The 15,526-nt window shown below is 46.9% G+C and overlaps 1 protein-coding gene across 1 annotated transcript in view; it reads left to right on the top strand.

The window, feature by feature from the left end:
* Positions 1-15,526, top strand: part of GALNT17 (polypeptide N-acetylgalactosaminyltransferase 17) — a gene marked incomplete at both ends in the record, with an annotated part of 450,019 nt that overhangs the window by 241,286 nt on the left and 193,207 nt on the right. The window contains 2 exons of the mRNA XM_079719632.1: positions 8,424-8,598; positions 12,616-12,813. Of these exons, the coding sequence (XP_079575758.1) occupies positions 8,424-8,598; positions 12,616-12,813 (373 nt within the window). The remainder of the gene's footprint in view (positions 1-8,423; positions 8,599-12,615; positions 12,814-15,526) is intronic.

Here is a 15,526-nt window from a genome sequence, read left to right as displayed (position 1 = left end):
CCTGGAGAGGGCCAACCACTGTCAGTGGATAGATGGCTGGAAAAGTGTGCCCAGAGCAGAAGCATGGGGGCTTCAGAGTTACAGAGAGAGCCAGTTCCTGGCCAACCCTGAGTCAGGCCTCGACTTCCCACGTTCGAGGCTGAGTTCTGCACAAACAGATGAACGACTTCAGTTTTCACAGCCTCGCATCCGCAGGAATCAGGCAGAATGACAAGGAGGGTAGGCATGCCGCTTATGAACTGTGTGACTTTCAGCCGAGTGCTTACCCTCTCTGGGCCTCAGTTTCTTTCTCCATAAAATGGGGATCATAATATCCCTTACCTCACAGAGTGCTGATGAGGGTAGAAAGAGTTGCCAGAGGTAAAGCAGTTGCAACAGAATATCCTTAATTAGGATTCAGTAAATGTGAAAGCAAAACTCGAGGAGTGTTACGAGTTTGCAAGAGAGATCATTCTCGAGTTAAATACAAGAAGGGAACTCATCTGAGTAGTATTTTGGAGCATTTCATGATGAGCTGACCTTTTTAGTCAGCTTTGGCTAGCAATTAGGGAATATCAGTATTTTATTATAGATACAGACAAACATAGTATTTGAAATGTTTGAAAAGTAGTGATTGTCAGCCAAAAAGCAATTTTGCATCCAAGAAGCCCGCCTCACCTTGTACCAAGGTGTACTCACCTTGAAGCTAAGGAAGCTCATGATTGGGGCCCCTCACTTGTGTGGCGGCAGCAGTGGGTAGGGAGCCTAACAGTGGTTCACAGGCCCGTGGGTTTTTGTAAAATTTACAAAAGAGAGATTTTTTTTTTCGTTTTCTTAAAGGGGATCCTTCAGATTATATAAACTTCAGGTCCTTCAAAGCCCAGATTCGTTTCTGGGACTTAACTAACTCCATCTGACAGATAGAAACCCACATATTGCATGAGGTTTCTCCTCCTTCCCTTTTTAAATTAAAAAAACATTAATTAAAAAATGCATTATTGATCTTTGGCCACTTTTATGCCTTTAGTTTTGGTTAGTTATTTCAGGCATAAAGGTATTCTCAGGCATACCTGAAAATCCAGGTGTTCTAAATCTATTTTTTGTTTTCTTTCAGTGGCATCATGGCTGATTCACATATTACCAAAAAAAAAAAATCTCAAAAAAAAAGGCACTGCAGAAATGTAGGGCATTGTGCCTAACGGCTGCGCTGAATCTGTGTTAAGGACCGTGTTTTTTCCCTCTGCTGACTTAAAGCCCCCAAGTATGGTGAGCTGGAAGTTTCCATCAGGAATGGGGAGAAAGGCTGGTGTCAGGGGGACACTGGGGGTGTGAACACAGATCCAAGGGTTGGATCCTCCCCTCTGAGAGGCTAGAACTCCCTTTAATGAGTCTGGAGGGGCTTTGTGAATAAGCTTCCAGTCAACCAGATTACCAAAATGGGGATCAGAAAAGCTAATGGTCAGCAGAACAAGAATCAGACCTTCAGTAAGGCCTATAGAGATATAAATTCACACTCAAAAAAAATACTTCACCCCCCGCCCCTTCAAAATCGACCAGGGCTTACAGATACAAAAGGCCACATCTTGTATGATTCTATTTTTATGAAATATCCAGAAGAGGCAAAGATGGAAAGCAGATCAGTGGTCGCCAGGGGCTGCGGGGAGGGCAGGATATGGAGAATGCCTGCTTACTGGGTGTGAGGTTTCCTTTGGGGGTGATGAGAAGTTCTGAAACTAGATAGCAGTGAAGGTTGCACCACCTTGTGAATGCACTTAATGCCATTGTACACTTTAAAATGGTCAAAAAGGTTAACTTTATGTGTATCTAACCATGGTAAAAACAATGAAAGAAAAATCAGGCAGTGCTTTTGAGAAGTTCTGGGTTTGTGGGAGAATCATCTGGAGTGCTGGTCAACCCCACCGAAGCCCACTAAATTAGAACTGCCTAGGGCAGCCCGGGAACCTGCATCACGTGCCAGGTGATTCCTAGGTAGAGCGGAATCTCACATTCTGAGGAGCACTGGCTTTGCGCCAGGTGGTTTTTTTGTTTTTTTTTTTAATTGGAACATGCCATATGTGCTATTTTCTCATCCCAGCTGTCACAACCCATGCATTCCCAGTGAGCAGCATGCCCACACCTCAGCAGCTGCTGGCAGGGAGAAGTGTTGGTTCTAAGTGGCTGTGATGGTGATGGTGGCACGGATGGCAGCAGAAGCAGTGTTGGTGGAATTGTACCACTTGTCATTGTAATAGATTGTGGGAGTGAGAGCAGAAGCCAGGAACATCAGGGGTCCTTGTCAAGGGACTAATGGTGAGGTTGCTCTATTGGGGGTGGGGTGGGGGGGTAGCCATCAGGATCCCAGTTTTGGAAATGGCAAGACAAACCCTCACCTTGTGGACTGAGGTCATCTCCAAGGGGTTCCATCTATCAGACAAGGCGGAACAAGAAGGCCCAGACAGTGGGAAAAGCAGAGACAGGCGGTGGCCAACACTGGGATTCTGGAATGTCTGCTCAGTTCGGATGAGACCTATTCTGTGCACAGGGGTTAATTCATCACAGGTGGGGTTGGATAGCGGGTCAGCTCTAAGTCAGAGCTACTCCAAGTGCATTCACCCAAACAGCAGTGGCAGCCTCATGGAGCTTGTTAGAAATGCAAGTTCTTGGGCCACACCCCAGACCTACTGGTGATTTTCATGCAGGTTAAAGTTTGAGAAACACCATCTAAACTTAGACTGATTGTCTTGAGTCTCCATACCTTGAGGAGGATTACAACGTTCAGTGAGTCTCATCAGCAAGACTTGGTAACTTGCGGGTTAAGAGGTACAGATGGGGCACAACCCCGGACGGTGTGGCCACTTCCAAGCCCACGTCTGTGTAGTACCCAGGTTCATGCACTAGTTTTGGGAGCGGGTGGAGATGCCTTCTATGTCCACACTTTTTTCTGAGCAGGGTTTAGAGACAAGAGACTAGACTGATGTTTTATTCTCTAATATCACTGAAGTTGTGGGATCTGCATATAAATCTGTAATAATGTTTTTTTGCTTTCGTTCTCACTGTTTGTAACTTTCTTGTCGATGTCTACTCCTTAAGCCTGGATGACAGGCAGTCCTTTTATTGTTAAGGAGCAGATATATCTCCCTTCTGGTCACTTCCGATCACGGGCAGTGGTTGCCTTTCCCCTCCTGACCCTCAAGTGCTACTTAGCAAAACCTTAAGAAACACAAGCATTCCCAAATGGCTCTAGACCAATTTAGTATTGGATTTGATAACATTGGTAGGTAAACATTTATTTTTGCAGAAGTGAGTTTTTATTTTCTTCTCTGAGTCTGCCGGTGAGAAAAATCATATGTAAAATGTTTTTCTTACTGTCGTTATAATATCCAGGAATGGTTTCATCTGTTAAGGATGATAAGGGATCTTAGGTGATGGGTGTGACATTTCTTACCGCTGTCAGGTTGAGGATTTGTTTCCTTCCATGGTGAGTCTGGGGGTCTTGTTTTTATTCAGTTCACTTGTGGGCTTTCTCACTTTAAAGCAACTTGGAAATCTCAACACCCCAATGCCCTCAGGCTGTCACAACTCTGTTCCACCAGGACCAGCCTTTCTGGAAATCTCTCCTGAGCTGTCTTACTCCTCCACTTCTCCCTAAGCTAACCCTGTCCCCGAAGGGCCCAGCTGCATCCAGAAGGGAATTCTTTTTTCTCACTGTTCCCATCAGGAAGCTACTGTTTGTCTAGATCAGTGGCCTGTTCTCAGCGCTCATTTTCTCTAACTCATTTGACTTCCTTGACGTTGGATGTTGAATAACTCTTTGAGAACAGGGATTGTGTCATTTTCAACCATGTAGGCGCTCTATAAATATTTATGAAATGAATGCACAGATTCTTCTTTTGGAAACTCTGTGCTTGATATGATTCTGCCCCTGTGATGCTGTTTCTAGCCCGTCTTGTCCTCTAGCTCTGCTTCCTGCCTCCGGAATGCACACGTTTCCCAAAGTGGGGTTCTAAGTCTTCTTCTGGAACTCTCACTCCCTCCTGTGCCATCGTCTCTCCCCACCATGTCCCTGACACTCTGTGCCCTGTCTTCTCACTCTGGACCATTATCCTGGTTCAGCAATCAGCCCCCAAAGGTCTGCTAGCCATTCAACCTGTCCCCAGGTGAACCCATCAACTTCTGCTTCTCTTTTTTTTTGCGGTACGCAGGCCTGTCACTGTTGTGGCCTCTCCTGTTGTGGAGCACAGGCTCCGGACGCGCAGGCTCAGCGGCCATGGCTCACGGACCCAGCTGCTCCGCGGCATGTGTGATCTTCCCGGACTGGGACACGAACCCATGTCCCATGCATCGGCAGGCGGACTCTCAACCACTGCGCCACCAGGGAAGCCCTGCTTCTCTTCTTTTCCTCTTTTCTGATTAATGGCATTTTCCCAGTCTCCCAGACACTAGTGACTCTGTCACCTCAGCAGATCCAGTTCCACACCTGTGTTTTGCTGTGTGCTTGTGTATTCTGGAATAGTGAGAGCACACGTCCAAACCTGCTGATTAACTCAGATACGACCTTCTCCTTGGCACCCCCGGCCAAAATCACTTCTCCCTTTGTGACCCTCCCCCCGACCCTCCATCACACTTTCCCTCTACGACCATTTTTCTTTGGCCCTTAGCTCCTCAATATTGGAATTTTTTGAACATGACTCATCTCCTTGCCCAGATTGTAAGCATCTCAAGGGAGTGCTTGTGTCCGAATTGATCTTAAATCCAAGCAGGGGCACAACTCAATACCTTATTGGGTCCAGAATCACATACAGGGATTGGGAAATGAAGCCTTCTCAGTGCCTCTCGTTCGGATGCTGGCATCTCCCTTCGTGTTCCCATGAAAGACCCCAGGGCGTCACTTCAGTTGTGTCTGGAACAATGTGTCACTGAATCTTGAAAGATCGAGGCTGGTGACTATGGCTATAAAATGATAGTGCCTGGAGTTTAAAATGATATTGACAAGCTAGAAGGATGTGCTATTGTTCATGGGGTATTATAAAATGGATCAATATGAATAATATTAATAGACCAATTAGTATGAGAAATAAGATTTTGAATGCACGTCAAGGGCTTTATATGTAAATCTTATTTATTCTTAGCAGCCATAGGCTAGTACCAAATGATGAGGCATTATCCTTTTATCCCTTTAAACTTTTCAAAGCACTTTAATATTCATATCCCACTAGCCTGGAGATGTTGAAGGGCAGTGGTAGCAAACCTCACTCTTTTTTGCCAAACTTGTAAATGCCTGTTTATCTCTCTCCTCTGAAGGCTCAGTCACAACCGCTGAACAAATGTGCAGAGCATTTGATACTTAGACATGGTGACCGGCATGGCTGGGAGCTGACATCTGGTTACAGGGCACAGCACCTCAGGGTCCCAGGTCGCCTGGCAGCTGAAGGTCAACCATGCCTGCAGGTCCCTGTCGTGGCACCTGGCACTCAGCGCCCAGAATGTTCTCCCTGAACTTACAGAGATTCTTGAGATTCCTGCCATCCCAGGCCAACCCTAGAGGGTGAGCAGGATTCCCACCGTATTATTCTGTGGGCCCATTGCCCAGTCCATTGCCTTCCATGGTGTGTCCCTCATCCCCTGCCCACCCACCCAGCACTCGAGGGGAGGAAATGAAAAACCAAGCAAGCATGGCCGGTCCAACCTTCTTGCTAGCATTGTTGTTCCAAGAAATTTAATGAACAGATGGGAAAATGCAGCCAACATTCAGTCAGGAGATGGTCTCTAAAAGCTGAAAATTCTTTGGGCCACCCCAGTCCCATGTACCTGGCTGAGTGAAGAATTCGACGGTTCCCACAGCCTGGCTTCTGCACCAGGCCCCTCACCGGCTCTGGGATGATGGCAAAGATGATAGCAAACCCGGCAAAAAGACGAACACTAGATAACTTACTGAGGGTGTAATGCTACCTGCCAAGCATTCAAACTCAGTGGTTCTCAAAGTGTGGTTCCCCATACCAGAGCATGGGTGCCCCAGCCTAGACCTTCTGAAAATGAACCCTGTGGGCGAGGGACCCAGCAACCCATTTCAACCCCTCCAGTTGATGCTGTTGGTGGCCTCCAGTTTGAGAACCAGAGTTCTGGTTTACAGGCCTATTCTTCCATCTTGGACATGGCTTCCTCAGGCTCCCTGGGCTGCTTTGACATAGTGCCCTAAACCTATATTGAGGGAAAGAGGGAAAATAATTACTCATATCAGCTACTCCGTGTTGAGCATTTACACTGTGCCAGGGATACTTCTGAGCATTCTTGAATTTATTAACATCTGTAATCCTCACCACAACCCTGTGGTGTCTATACTATTGCTGTCAGCCCTCAGCATCCCTGGATGTGAAACCTGCAGGTACAGAGGACCAACTGTAAGGGACTTGAGCATCTGTGGATTGGGTATCCCTGGGAGTCCTGGAACCTGCAAATACTGAGAGATGACTGTATTATCATCCCCCTTCGGTAGATGAGGGAACTGAGGCACACATTGACTGGCTAGATTGCCCAGGGTCACTCAGGTAGTAAAAGGTAGCACAGAGTTCTGAACCCACGGCAGTCTGAGTCCAGTCTGAACACCCAGCCACCTTGTGCCTCCTTAGAGTTTCTGCCCCTTCTCCACCCAGGTGCTATTTTTTTCTCCTTTCCAAACTAATTCCTCCCTGTATTAGTTTGCTAGGGCTGCTCTAGCAAAGTACCACAGACTGGGTGACTTCAACAACAACATTTATTTTCGCACTTTTCTGGAGGCTGGAAGTCCAAGATCAAGGTGTTGGCAGGGTTGGTTTTTCCTGAGGCCTCTGTTCTTGGTTTGCAGTCGGCCACCATCTCCCTGTGTCCTTGTACGGTCCTTCCTCTGTGTGCGTGCTCCTGGGGGCTGTGTGTGTGTTCAAATCTCTTCTTCTTAAGGACACTGCTCAGATTGGATTAAGACCTACCCTAAGGACCTCATTTTAACTTAATCTTCTCTTTAAAGGCCCTATATCCAAATATGGTCACATTCTGAGTTACTGGGTATTAGGGCTTTAACAGATGAATTTGGGGGTGGGGGTACACAATTCAGCCCATAACACTCCTGTTCCCCCACCATCCATGCCTTTGGCTGACAGGAACTACATCATGTCTCTGTACCCTTGGGGACTCTTTCACTCCCATCCATCTAAACACCCCATTTTCTGTTCTTGTTCCTGGGTCACATGGCTACATCGTTCCCAGGGACAACAGCCATGACCTAGAGAGGGCAGCCTCTACATGTGCTGCAAATATATGGCTTTAATTTGCCAAACATTGCTGTGTATAACTAGGAAGTGAGGGGTCTGCACAATGTCTGTAAATACAGCCTTGTGGGTTTTTCTAGAGCAAGGTCAGAGGTGACGATGTCTCCAAAAGTATTGTCTGTGGACCACTCACATCTGAGTCAGCTGGGCTGCTTCTGGACCCCTGAGGCTCCCCAAGGACGCATCCTTGGAGTGTGCATATCTCAGAATCCCCTCTCTGTCAACCCTTCCCTGTCCATCCTTTGACATCTGCTGATTTTCCCCCATTTTTACTGAGATATAATGGACATACAGCACTGCCTAAGTTTAGGGGGTTCAGCATAATGATTGACTGACATATACTGTGAAGTGATGACCACAATCAGTTTAGTTAATATCCTCATCTCATATAGATATAAAAAAACAAAAATTAAAAATAATGTTTTTTTTTCCTTGTGATGAGACAGTGATTCTCAAGTACACAAAGGTATCCCTTTATGTCTGTGGAATTAGACACATATGACCCATGTTTCAGCTCTTCTGTTCCTAGGTTGTGACCTTGGGACAGGTTAGTCTCCCTAAGACTGTTCTTAATTTGCAGTGTGGAATTCATCTAGTTAATTAATGGGATTAATCTAGCAACCACCTAGGGTGGCTGTAAGGATTAAATTAGATCACACACTTTGTACCACCTGCTGGTGGCAGGAGGGAGTGTTCAAGCCCTGATGGCCTTCCTTTCACCATCATGGTAGCATTTCTACTGCTGAGCAAAGATTTCTTTCACATCTTGTGACCAAAGCACAAACCCTGTTAATGTTGCATCTAGGGTGTGACTTTGGGTCTGGACCTCCCAGAACACATTCTGTGAGAACCAGCGTATGTGCAGATGGGAAAACCCATATAAAGTTGATAAACAAGACCCAGGGGACAGTGGGGTCACAGGAATGCTGGCCAAGGAAGGAGGGAGGGTCAGAAAGAAATCCCAAAGGACATCAGTCAGAAATGTCTCCTGAATCACTGGGACCAAGTTGACTTTTCTACTAAAATGACTAACATGCAAAATTTTCTGCAATCTCTGAACTAACTGAAGATCTTTCGGCCTCACAGTGGGTTGGATGCACATTTGACATGTTTAAGGACCTTCCTGTGTTTTGTCATTTGTAGAGGAGCTGAAGGCCCCTTTGGAGGAGTATGTCCACAAACGCTACCCTGGGCTGGTGAAGGTGGTGAGAAATCGAAAAAGAGAGGGCCTGATCCGAGCTCGCATTGAGGGTTGGAAGGTGGCCACCGGCCAGGTCACCGGCTTCTTTGATGCCCACGTGGAGTTCACCGCTGGCTGGTAGGTCACAAGCTGAAACCTAGAAGTGCTCGGGATTTGCAGCATGGTCAGAAGGGCTGGAGTCTGGGAGGTGGACCACTTTGGCCGTTTCCTCTGGGGCCCTGGCAAGAATGGAGAATCTTTTGCTACCTTGCTCATTTCCATTTCTGGGGAGGATGGTTGACTGTTGAAAAAAAGAGATTCAGTTATAATTTTACCTACTCAGGCAAAGCTTCCCAGAATTTATGGGATCGTGACTTCCCTGGCAGTCCAGTGGTTAAGAGTCCGCGCTTCCAATTCAAGGGGTGAGGGCATGATCCCTGGTTGGGGATCTAAGATCCCGCATGCTGTGTGGCCAAAAAAAAAAAAAAAAAATTATGGGATCGTCTTTAACAGCATTTGGAGGAAGGGAAGGGTTTCTCTCTGCTGATGTGGCCCCTCATGTTTTTCCAGGTGAAAAGAACAATATGAGAGAAATCGATGAGCATACAGGGAGTAGATTTTGGATGTAAGGGAGTGAAGTGTCAAAAATGCCCAAATCAGTCAATGAGCATGTTAAAATTAGGTTAGAGCTTTACAGTTATATGATTATTTCTAACTAACCAATAATAAATCAAGTCAGAGGTTAAACCCCTATGCCAGGATTGCTTAATTAGTAAGCAGCAGAGTCTTTAATTTCATTAATAATGTTTATTTACACTCAATGATACCATCTTGAATAAGTTCACGGTGCCATATTTGAAGAGCCAATATCCCATCACTAATTGTGCCTTAAAATGTCTATTCTTCATTTGAAGCAAACTTTAGAATCCTTTTAATGGCCAGAGAAAAGGATGGTTATGCACATGACCACACAAAGGTTTGGAACGTGGGGTCACCGTTAACACTAGTCCTTTCACTTGCACACAGGCATCTGTTGCCATCTCAGACCCCAGTTTTCTTCCTTGCTTTTTCTGCCACCATCAGACCCTGATACACACAGCTGTAGATGTGCAGCCCTGACCTCCTCTGAGCCTCACCACTGTTTATCTCTCATAATCATTCTCAAAGTGTGGTCCCCAGACCAGCAGCATCAGTATCACCTGGGAACTTGTTAGAAATGCAGATTCTTGGGCTCCACCCAGACCTATGACATCAGAAGCTCTGGGGATAGGGCCCAGTAAGCTGCTTTAACCAGCCCCCCAACCAGGGGACTCTGCTGCTCACTCAAGTTTGGGAACTCTTGAGCTAGAAGCCTTCTTAACAGATGCCCTTGAATGCTCCGTTGGAGCCTCAGCCTTGCCCTGTCTCACCTTTTCCTCCATATCATTCCCTCCTCATTTCTTTCCTGTCAAAACTGGTGGTACCATCCATGTCCCCGTTGCTTGATTCTTCTCTCCCCATCGTGTTACTCATCCAAGCCACCTCCAGCTTTAGCTGGTTTTTCCTCTGTTTCTCATGTCTACCTTTTCCTCTCCATTTTGACCTCCATGTTCCCGGCTCAGACCTTCATTATCTTTCACTTAAACTAACTGACAAATATTTGCTGGACGATGACCATGTCCCAAAGACCGCTCTAGGCTGTGATTTGGGTGACTGCCTGATCGGGTTTGCCCAGTGCTGAGGGATTTCCCAAAATGCAAGACTTTCAGTAGTGAAATCAGAACGGTCTAGGGCAAAGAGGACAGTTGGTCACTCAGCTGGGGTTCAGAATCTGGTGAGATTTGGTATCCGCCCTCCAGGAGCCTATAGTCTAATTTTGACTGATGTCTGTGATCCAGTCTTAGCCCTTCAGACTCATTTTCCAGACTTCCAACAGAGGGGTGTATGTCCTCATGGCAGATAGACGGTGTGTCGCAGCTCTCACTAGGTCACCCTGCAGTAACGATCTCTGTCCTGCCCACGTGGCAGATCCGCTGCGGGTTGTCTGTCTGTGGCTCTGCTCCATACGGCCTCGGCGTCCCAGGACCCAAGGAGCACCCCTGCCTAGGATGTACCATTTTTGTAGCTCAGGGAAAAAGATAACAGTTTCTACTCAGATGTGACATGGTCACACCTTCTGTTGGCCAAAGTAGGTCAAGTGTCCAAGCTAAACATTAATTGGGGTTGAGGGAGAGCGTGTCCCTCAGCAGGGAAACACCGCAGGCCTCGGGGTCATCGGCGAGATGTCCCAAGGCAGGGGAGCAAATCGCTGGGAACAGTTGTACGCTCTGTCCCAGACTGGGAGACTGAACTCCTCAGCTTCAGAAGCATGATTTGAACCAAGGTCTTCTGCCCGAAACTCAGTAACTTCCCCCACACGGTGACGGCCGAGCTGAATGCTTCTACCGGCAGGGCACCAGACCAGCCTAGGGGAAGGGTGGCCCATCCAAGGAGGCTGTGGAGCTTAGGGTTTGGGCCTGAAGCCAGACCATCCGGGTTAGAAACCTGGTTCTACCTCCAGCTGGCTGTGTGGGCTGGGGCATAACCTCCGTGGGCCTCAGTTCCCTCATGTGTAAAATGATGATTATAGTATTTATCTCATATGATTGTTGTGAGATTTATATTAATCAGCCCATACAGAATGTTGGGAATGGTGCCTGGCAAGTAGTAAGTGCTTGATAAACATCTGCTATCATGAGCTTATAAGGAAGAAAAACGTGTGTTCAAAGATCAGCAAAGACAGTGTGTTATCAGGGTGACTTGAATATGATGGAGAAGATGCTCTAAGAGTTGAGAGGATGGAGAGAGTCTTCTACTGGGGGAAATTAAGGCAGGCTTCTTGGAAGAGGTGGCACTTGATTAGGGAAGCTTGTGTGGGTGGCTAGATTTCCTGCCTGGGCACAAGGGCATTCCTGGAGGAGAACAGCAAGAGTGAGGACTTGGAGGGGGCGGAGCTCTGAAGCACGTCTAGAAACCAGGGAAAGTCAGTCCCGTTTGGTTATCAGTCTCTAAGGTGTGTGCAAAAGTATCGGAGGCAGTAAATGGCCCAGGGCATATTTTATTGCTCGTTTTAAATAGAAACATGAGATGTGCCAACAGGTAATTCAGTAGATGCAAATGAAAAGAGATGGAATGGAGGCCGAGCGTTCTCATTATTCTTCGAAATAATGCAGAGGAATGGGATTTTCACTTGATTCCTTTCCAAAGCCTGCGCCCTGTTCTAAGCAGGGAGATTAATGCCCTGGTTTATGAGAGCCATCTTTTCGTTCTCGAATATGGGAAATGATCCCTTCCTACATCTACGTCGGAGACGCACTCTGGCAGGGGTGCCTGACCATCTGCTTTCTCCTAAGCTGGCAGGGCTATACCTTAAACCTGGAGCCAGGTCCCTGCCTGTCGCCTGCTGTAGCCCTGAGCGGGCGGGCTCGCTGAGAGGCAGGATCCTGCCTGCCTTTGCATTCGGTTAGTTCCTGTCTGCCATCCCTAACCCATCCAATTAGGTCCCTTTTAAGAAATCAATTAAATAATCAATTAAAACAACTGAAATAGTCACACGCACAAAGAAGCTAGTGAAAGGCTTATTGAAACCAGGCCATCAAGGGCAGAAGTGACCTATTTGGGGAAAAGGCAATTCAGCTCCAGCAGGAAAAAAAAAAAAAACAGAGGCATCGGCCAGTGCCTGAGGGGAAACTGAAAACACTGTACAAAACTGTAGGGAGATGCAGACCCTATCAGGAGGGTCTTGATAGGACGGCTCACACTTTTTTATTCTTCCTCATATCTGTCTAAGCTTTGGCTTAGACACTGTTGGTATAAAAGACAGGCCATACTTTCTGGGGCAGAAGCCCTCGTGTTCTGAGCCCCTGCTTCAGGCCTTTCATACCAATGCAGGCAGCACTGTGGGAACCCCACAGGGATGAGGGCATGAGCTACACGTCGCAGGGCTCCTTTAAAGCCACCTGATGCAGCTGGAGCCGCCACTTGGGAGCCCAGTTTCCCTCTGAGTTCCAGCCTGCCCAAAGCCCAGCCTTTAGCTACGACGCTTCTATTCATTGTCTGTGGTCTTGGGGTCTGGGCCGCTGGAGGTGTGGGTGAGCCTCAAGTGAAAGATTTTATTTCTGCTTCTCTGTGTTTCAGGGCCGAGCCAGTCCTCTCGCGGATACAGGAGAACCGGAAGCGGGTGATCCTCCCCTCCATCGACAACATCAAACAGGACACCTTCGAGGTGCAGCGCTACGAGAACTCGGCCCACGGGTACAGCTGGGAGCTGTGGTGCATGTACATCAGCCCCCCGAAAGACTGGTGGGACGCCGGAGACCCTTCCCTTCCTATCAGGTCTGTGCCAAGGATGCGCTCCAGTGGCCTTTTCGTCCCCAGATCCCAGGGGAGAGAGAACCCCACCCACCCGGGGAGAGGGGAAGGGAGGGAGGCTGGAAGAGACCACTTGAGGATGGAGCTGCAGTGTGGAAATAGCTGCTTTAGGAATTTGGGGGTGTCTTCCCACTGAAGTTTTCTTGCTGAGAGAGGACGCTGCATTTTGCTTCTTTTGCTAAAAATTCTCCAGTGCAGCTTATCAAACAGCCGTCCTGAAGGATGGAAATTGATAGGACGGCTCACACTTTTTTTTATTCTTCCTCATATCTGTTGAACTGTGTTCAGGAGCTTTTAAGTGTGAAGTTTGAATTCCTGGGACTTTTTCATACTTGGATGCTTCACGATCGCCGTGACGCACGAGCATGTAGGAAAGGACAATATTTCTCTGGTACCTGGGGTAACCCAGGGCCTTTGGGCAGCTCTGTATGATTTTTGCCCCAGGCCCCACCCAGCGTCCCCTGGAAGCAAGGAGATAGATCCCTGGTGTTGTACCAGTTGGGAAGCTCAAATATAAAGGATGGGGAATGAAGTAGGTGGATTTTGATGTCGTATTCGTTTCCTGTGGCCTCTGTAACGAATTACCACAAATTCAGGGGCTTAAAGCACAGAAAATTATTCTCTTACTTTCTAAAGGTACTGCAGTCATCTGAAGTGAGCCTTAGAGAGCTAAACACAGGGTGTGTCTACAGGGCTGGGTCCTTCTGGAGGCTGGAGGGGAGAATCCATTTCCTTGCCTGTTCCAGCTTCGGGAGGCTGTTCTCATTCCTTGCCTCATGGCTACATCCCCTCCCTTTCTCCCCCTGCTTCCTTCATCACGTGGCTGCCTTCTTTCCTCGATGTTCCTGCCTCCCCTCACATAAGGGCCTTTGTGATGACATTTGGGGTCCACATGAATAACCCACGATCATCTCCCTCTTCTCAAGAGCCTTTACTTAATCATATCTGTGAAGTCCTTTTTTTCCAGATAAGGTAACATTTGCCGTTTCCAGAGATTAGGATGTGGATTTTGGGAGGGTGCATGGGGAATATTGTTCAGCCGACAACAAACGCTTTGATTTTCAGCTAAGATGATACCTGAGTTACAGTTCAGTACTTTCTGTGAGTCCTACGTGAGGGTCAAAACAGGCTTAGTATCTTCGTGGTTCCACGTTCGAAGAGGTGGAAGGGGCCGTCTTACTTTGCCTTTGTTTTAGGACAGTGTTTGTTGGTATAAAGGGGGCAATTGTGGAACAGGAGTGAGGACTGTTTGCAAGTACCCATAAAGTTCTTTCTCAGTTTATAAATTTTTAATCAACCAAAGTAGGATTTTGAGATGGACAGACCCCCCCTGTTGCATATTCTCTTATTTTCTGGCACACATTGAAAGCTGACAGACTGCATTAGGGTAGAGCCACTCATGGGCAAATTTATGCAACAAAGAAGGTAATCTTTGGGGCTAATAACTTGCTCAGCTGGAGATGTCTCGTGGCTCAGTTCCCAGCCCAGCGTAGATGTTCAGTGTCTCCGTGTCCTGCTGCAGGGCTGTGCCCTCAGATTTCTGCAAATAATAATGTAGGCTCATCACCAAGGTGTTATCTGAGAACCAAAGCATAACCTTCAGAGATATTTAAAATGTAATGGTTGAGATTACACCCATGAGGATGGCTACTGTGTAAAAAAAAGCAAAATAACAGGTGTTGGCAAGAATGTGGAGAAATTGGAATCCTTGAGCATTGCTGGTGGGAATATAAAGTGGTACAGCTGCTATGGAAAACAGTATGACAGTTCCTAAAAAATTAAAAATAGAATTACCATATGGTCCAGTGATTCTGCTTATGGGTATATACCCCAAAGAGTTCAAAGCAGGGTCTCAAAGAAATGTTTGTACACCCGTATTCATAGCAGCATTATTCAGAATAGCCAAAAGGTGGAGGTAACCCAAATGTCCATCAACAGGTGAATGGAGAAACAAAATGTGACATGTACATACAATGAAATATTAGTCAGCCTTAAGAAAAAGACGGAAATTTTGACTCATGCTACAACACGGATGAGCCTTGGGGACATTACACTAAGTGAAATAAGCCAGTCACCAAAGACAGATACTACATGATTCCACTCACATGAAGTAGCTAGAATAGCCAAATTCACAGAGACAGGGAGTAGAATGGTGGTTTCCACGGGCTGGGGAGAAGGGAGGAATGGGGAATTATTATTTAATGGTGTAGACGTTCAGTTGTGCAAGATGAAAAGAGTTCTGGAATTTGGTTGCACCATCCTGCAAATGTACTTAACGCTACTGAACTGTACATGTAAAAATGGTTAAGACAGTACATTTTATGTTATGTGTGTTGTACCACGATTAACACAAAATTAATGGGGTGTGCTTAAAGACCCCATGGCCTTCACATCTTGAAGCGATGGCTTGACAGTGAGTTTCGTATTTTTGTCCAAGCACTGCTTCTCCCTCACACACAGGGAGGCTGACCTCCAGCCGTGACGGGTAAGGGAGTGAAAGTGTAACAGTGGCGTTAGTGACAGAGGAAAAGGAATGGATACAGTGCAGTGCTTTGGGATGCCCAGAACACAGAGCTATCCCTGAGTATGTGAGGCACTAGGCGAAAACCGAGCGTGTACTTTAGGTAACGTTAACAGAGGATTAATACGTGTTTTAAAAAGACTGAAGAAAATGGAG

This window comes from Hyperoodon ampullatus (assembly GCF_949752795.1).
Source record: "Hyperoodon ampullatus genome assembly, chromosome: 14".
Lineage (NCBI taxonomy): Eukaryota > Metazoa > Chordata > Mammalia > Artiodactyla > Ziphiidae > Hyperoodon > Hyperoodon ampullatus.
Note: the sequence above shows the minus strand (reverse complement) of the source record. Positions and strands in the feature narration are given on the sequence as shown.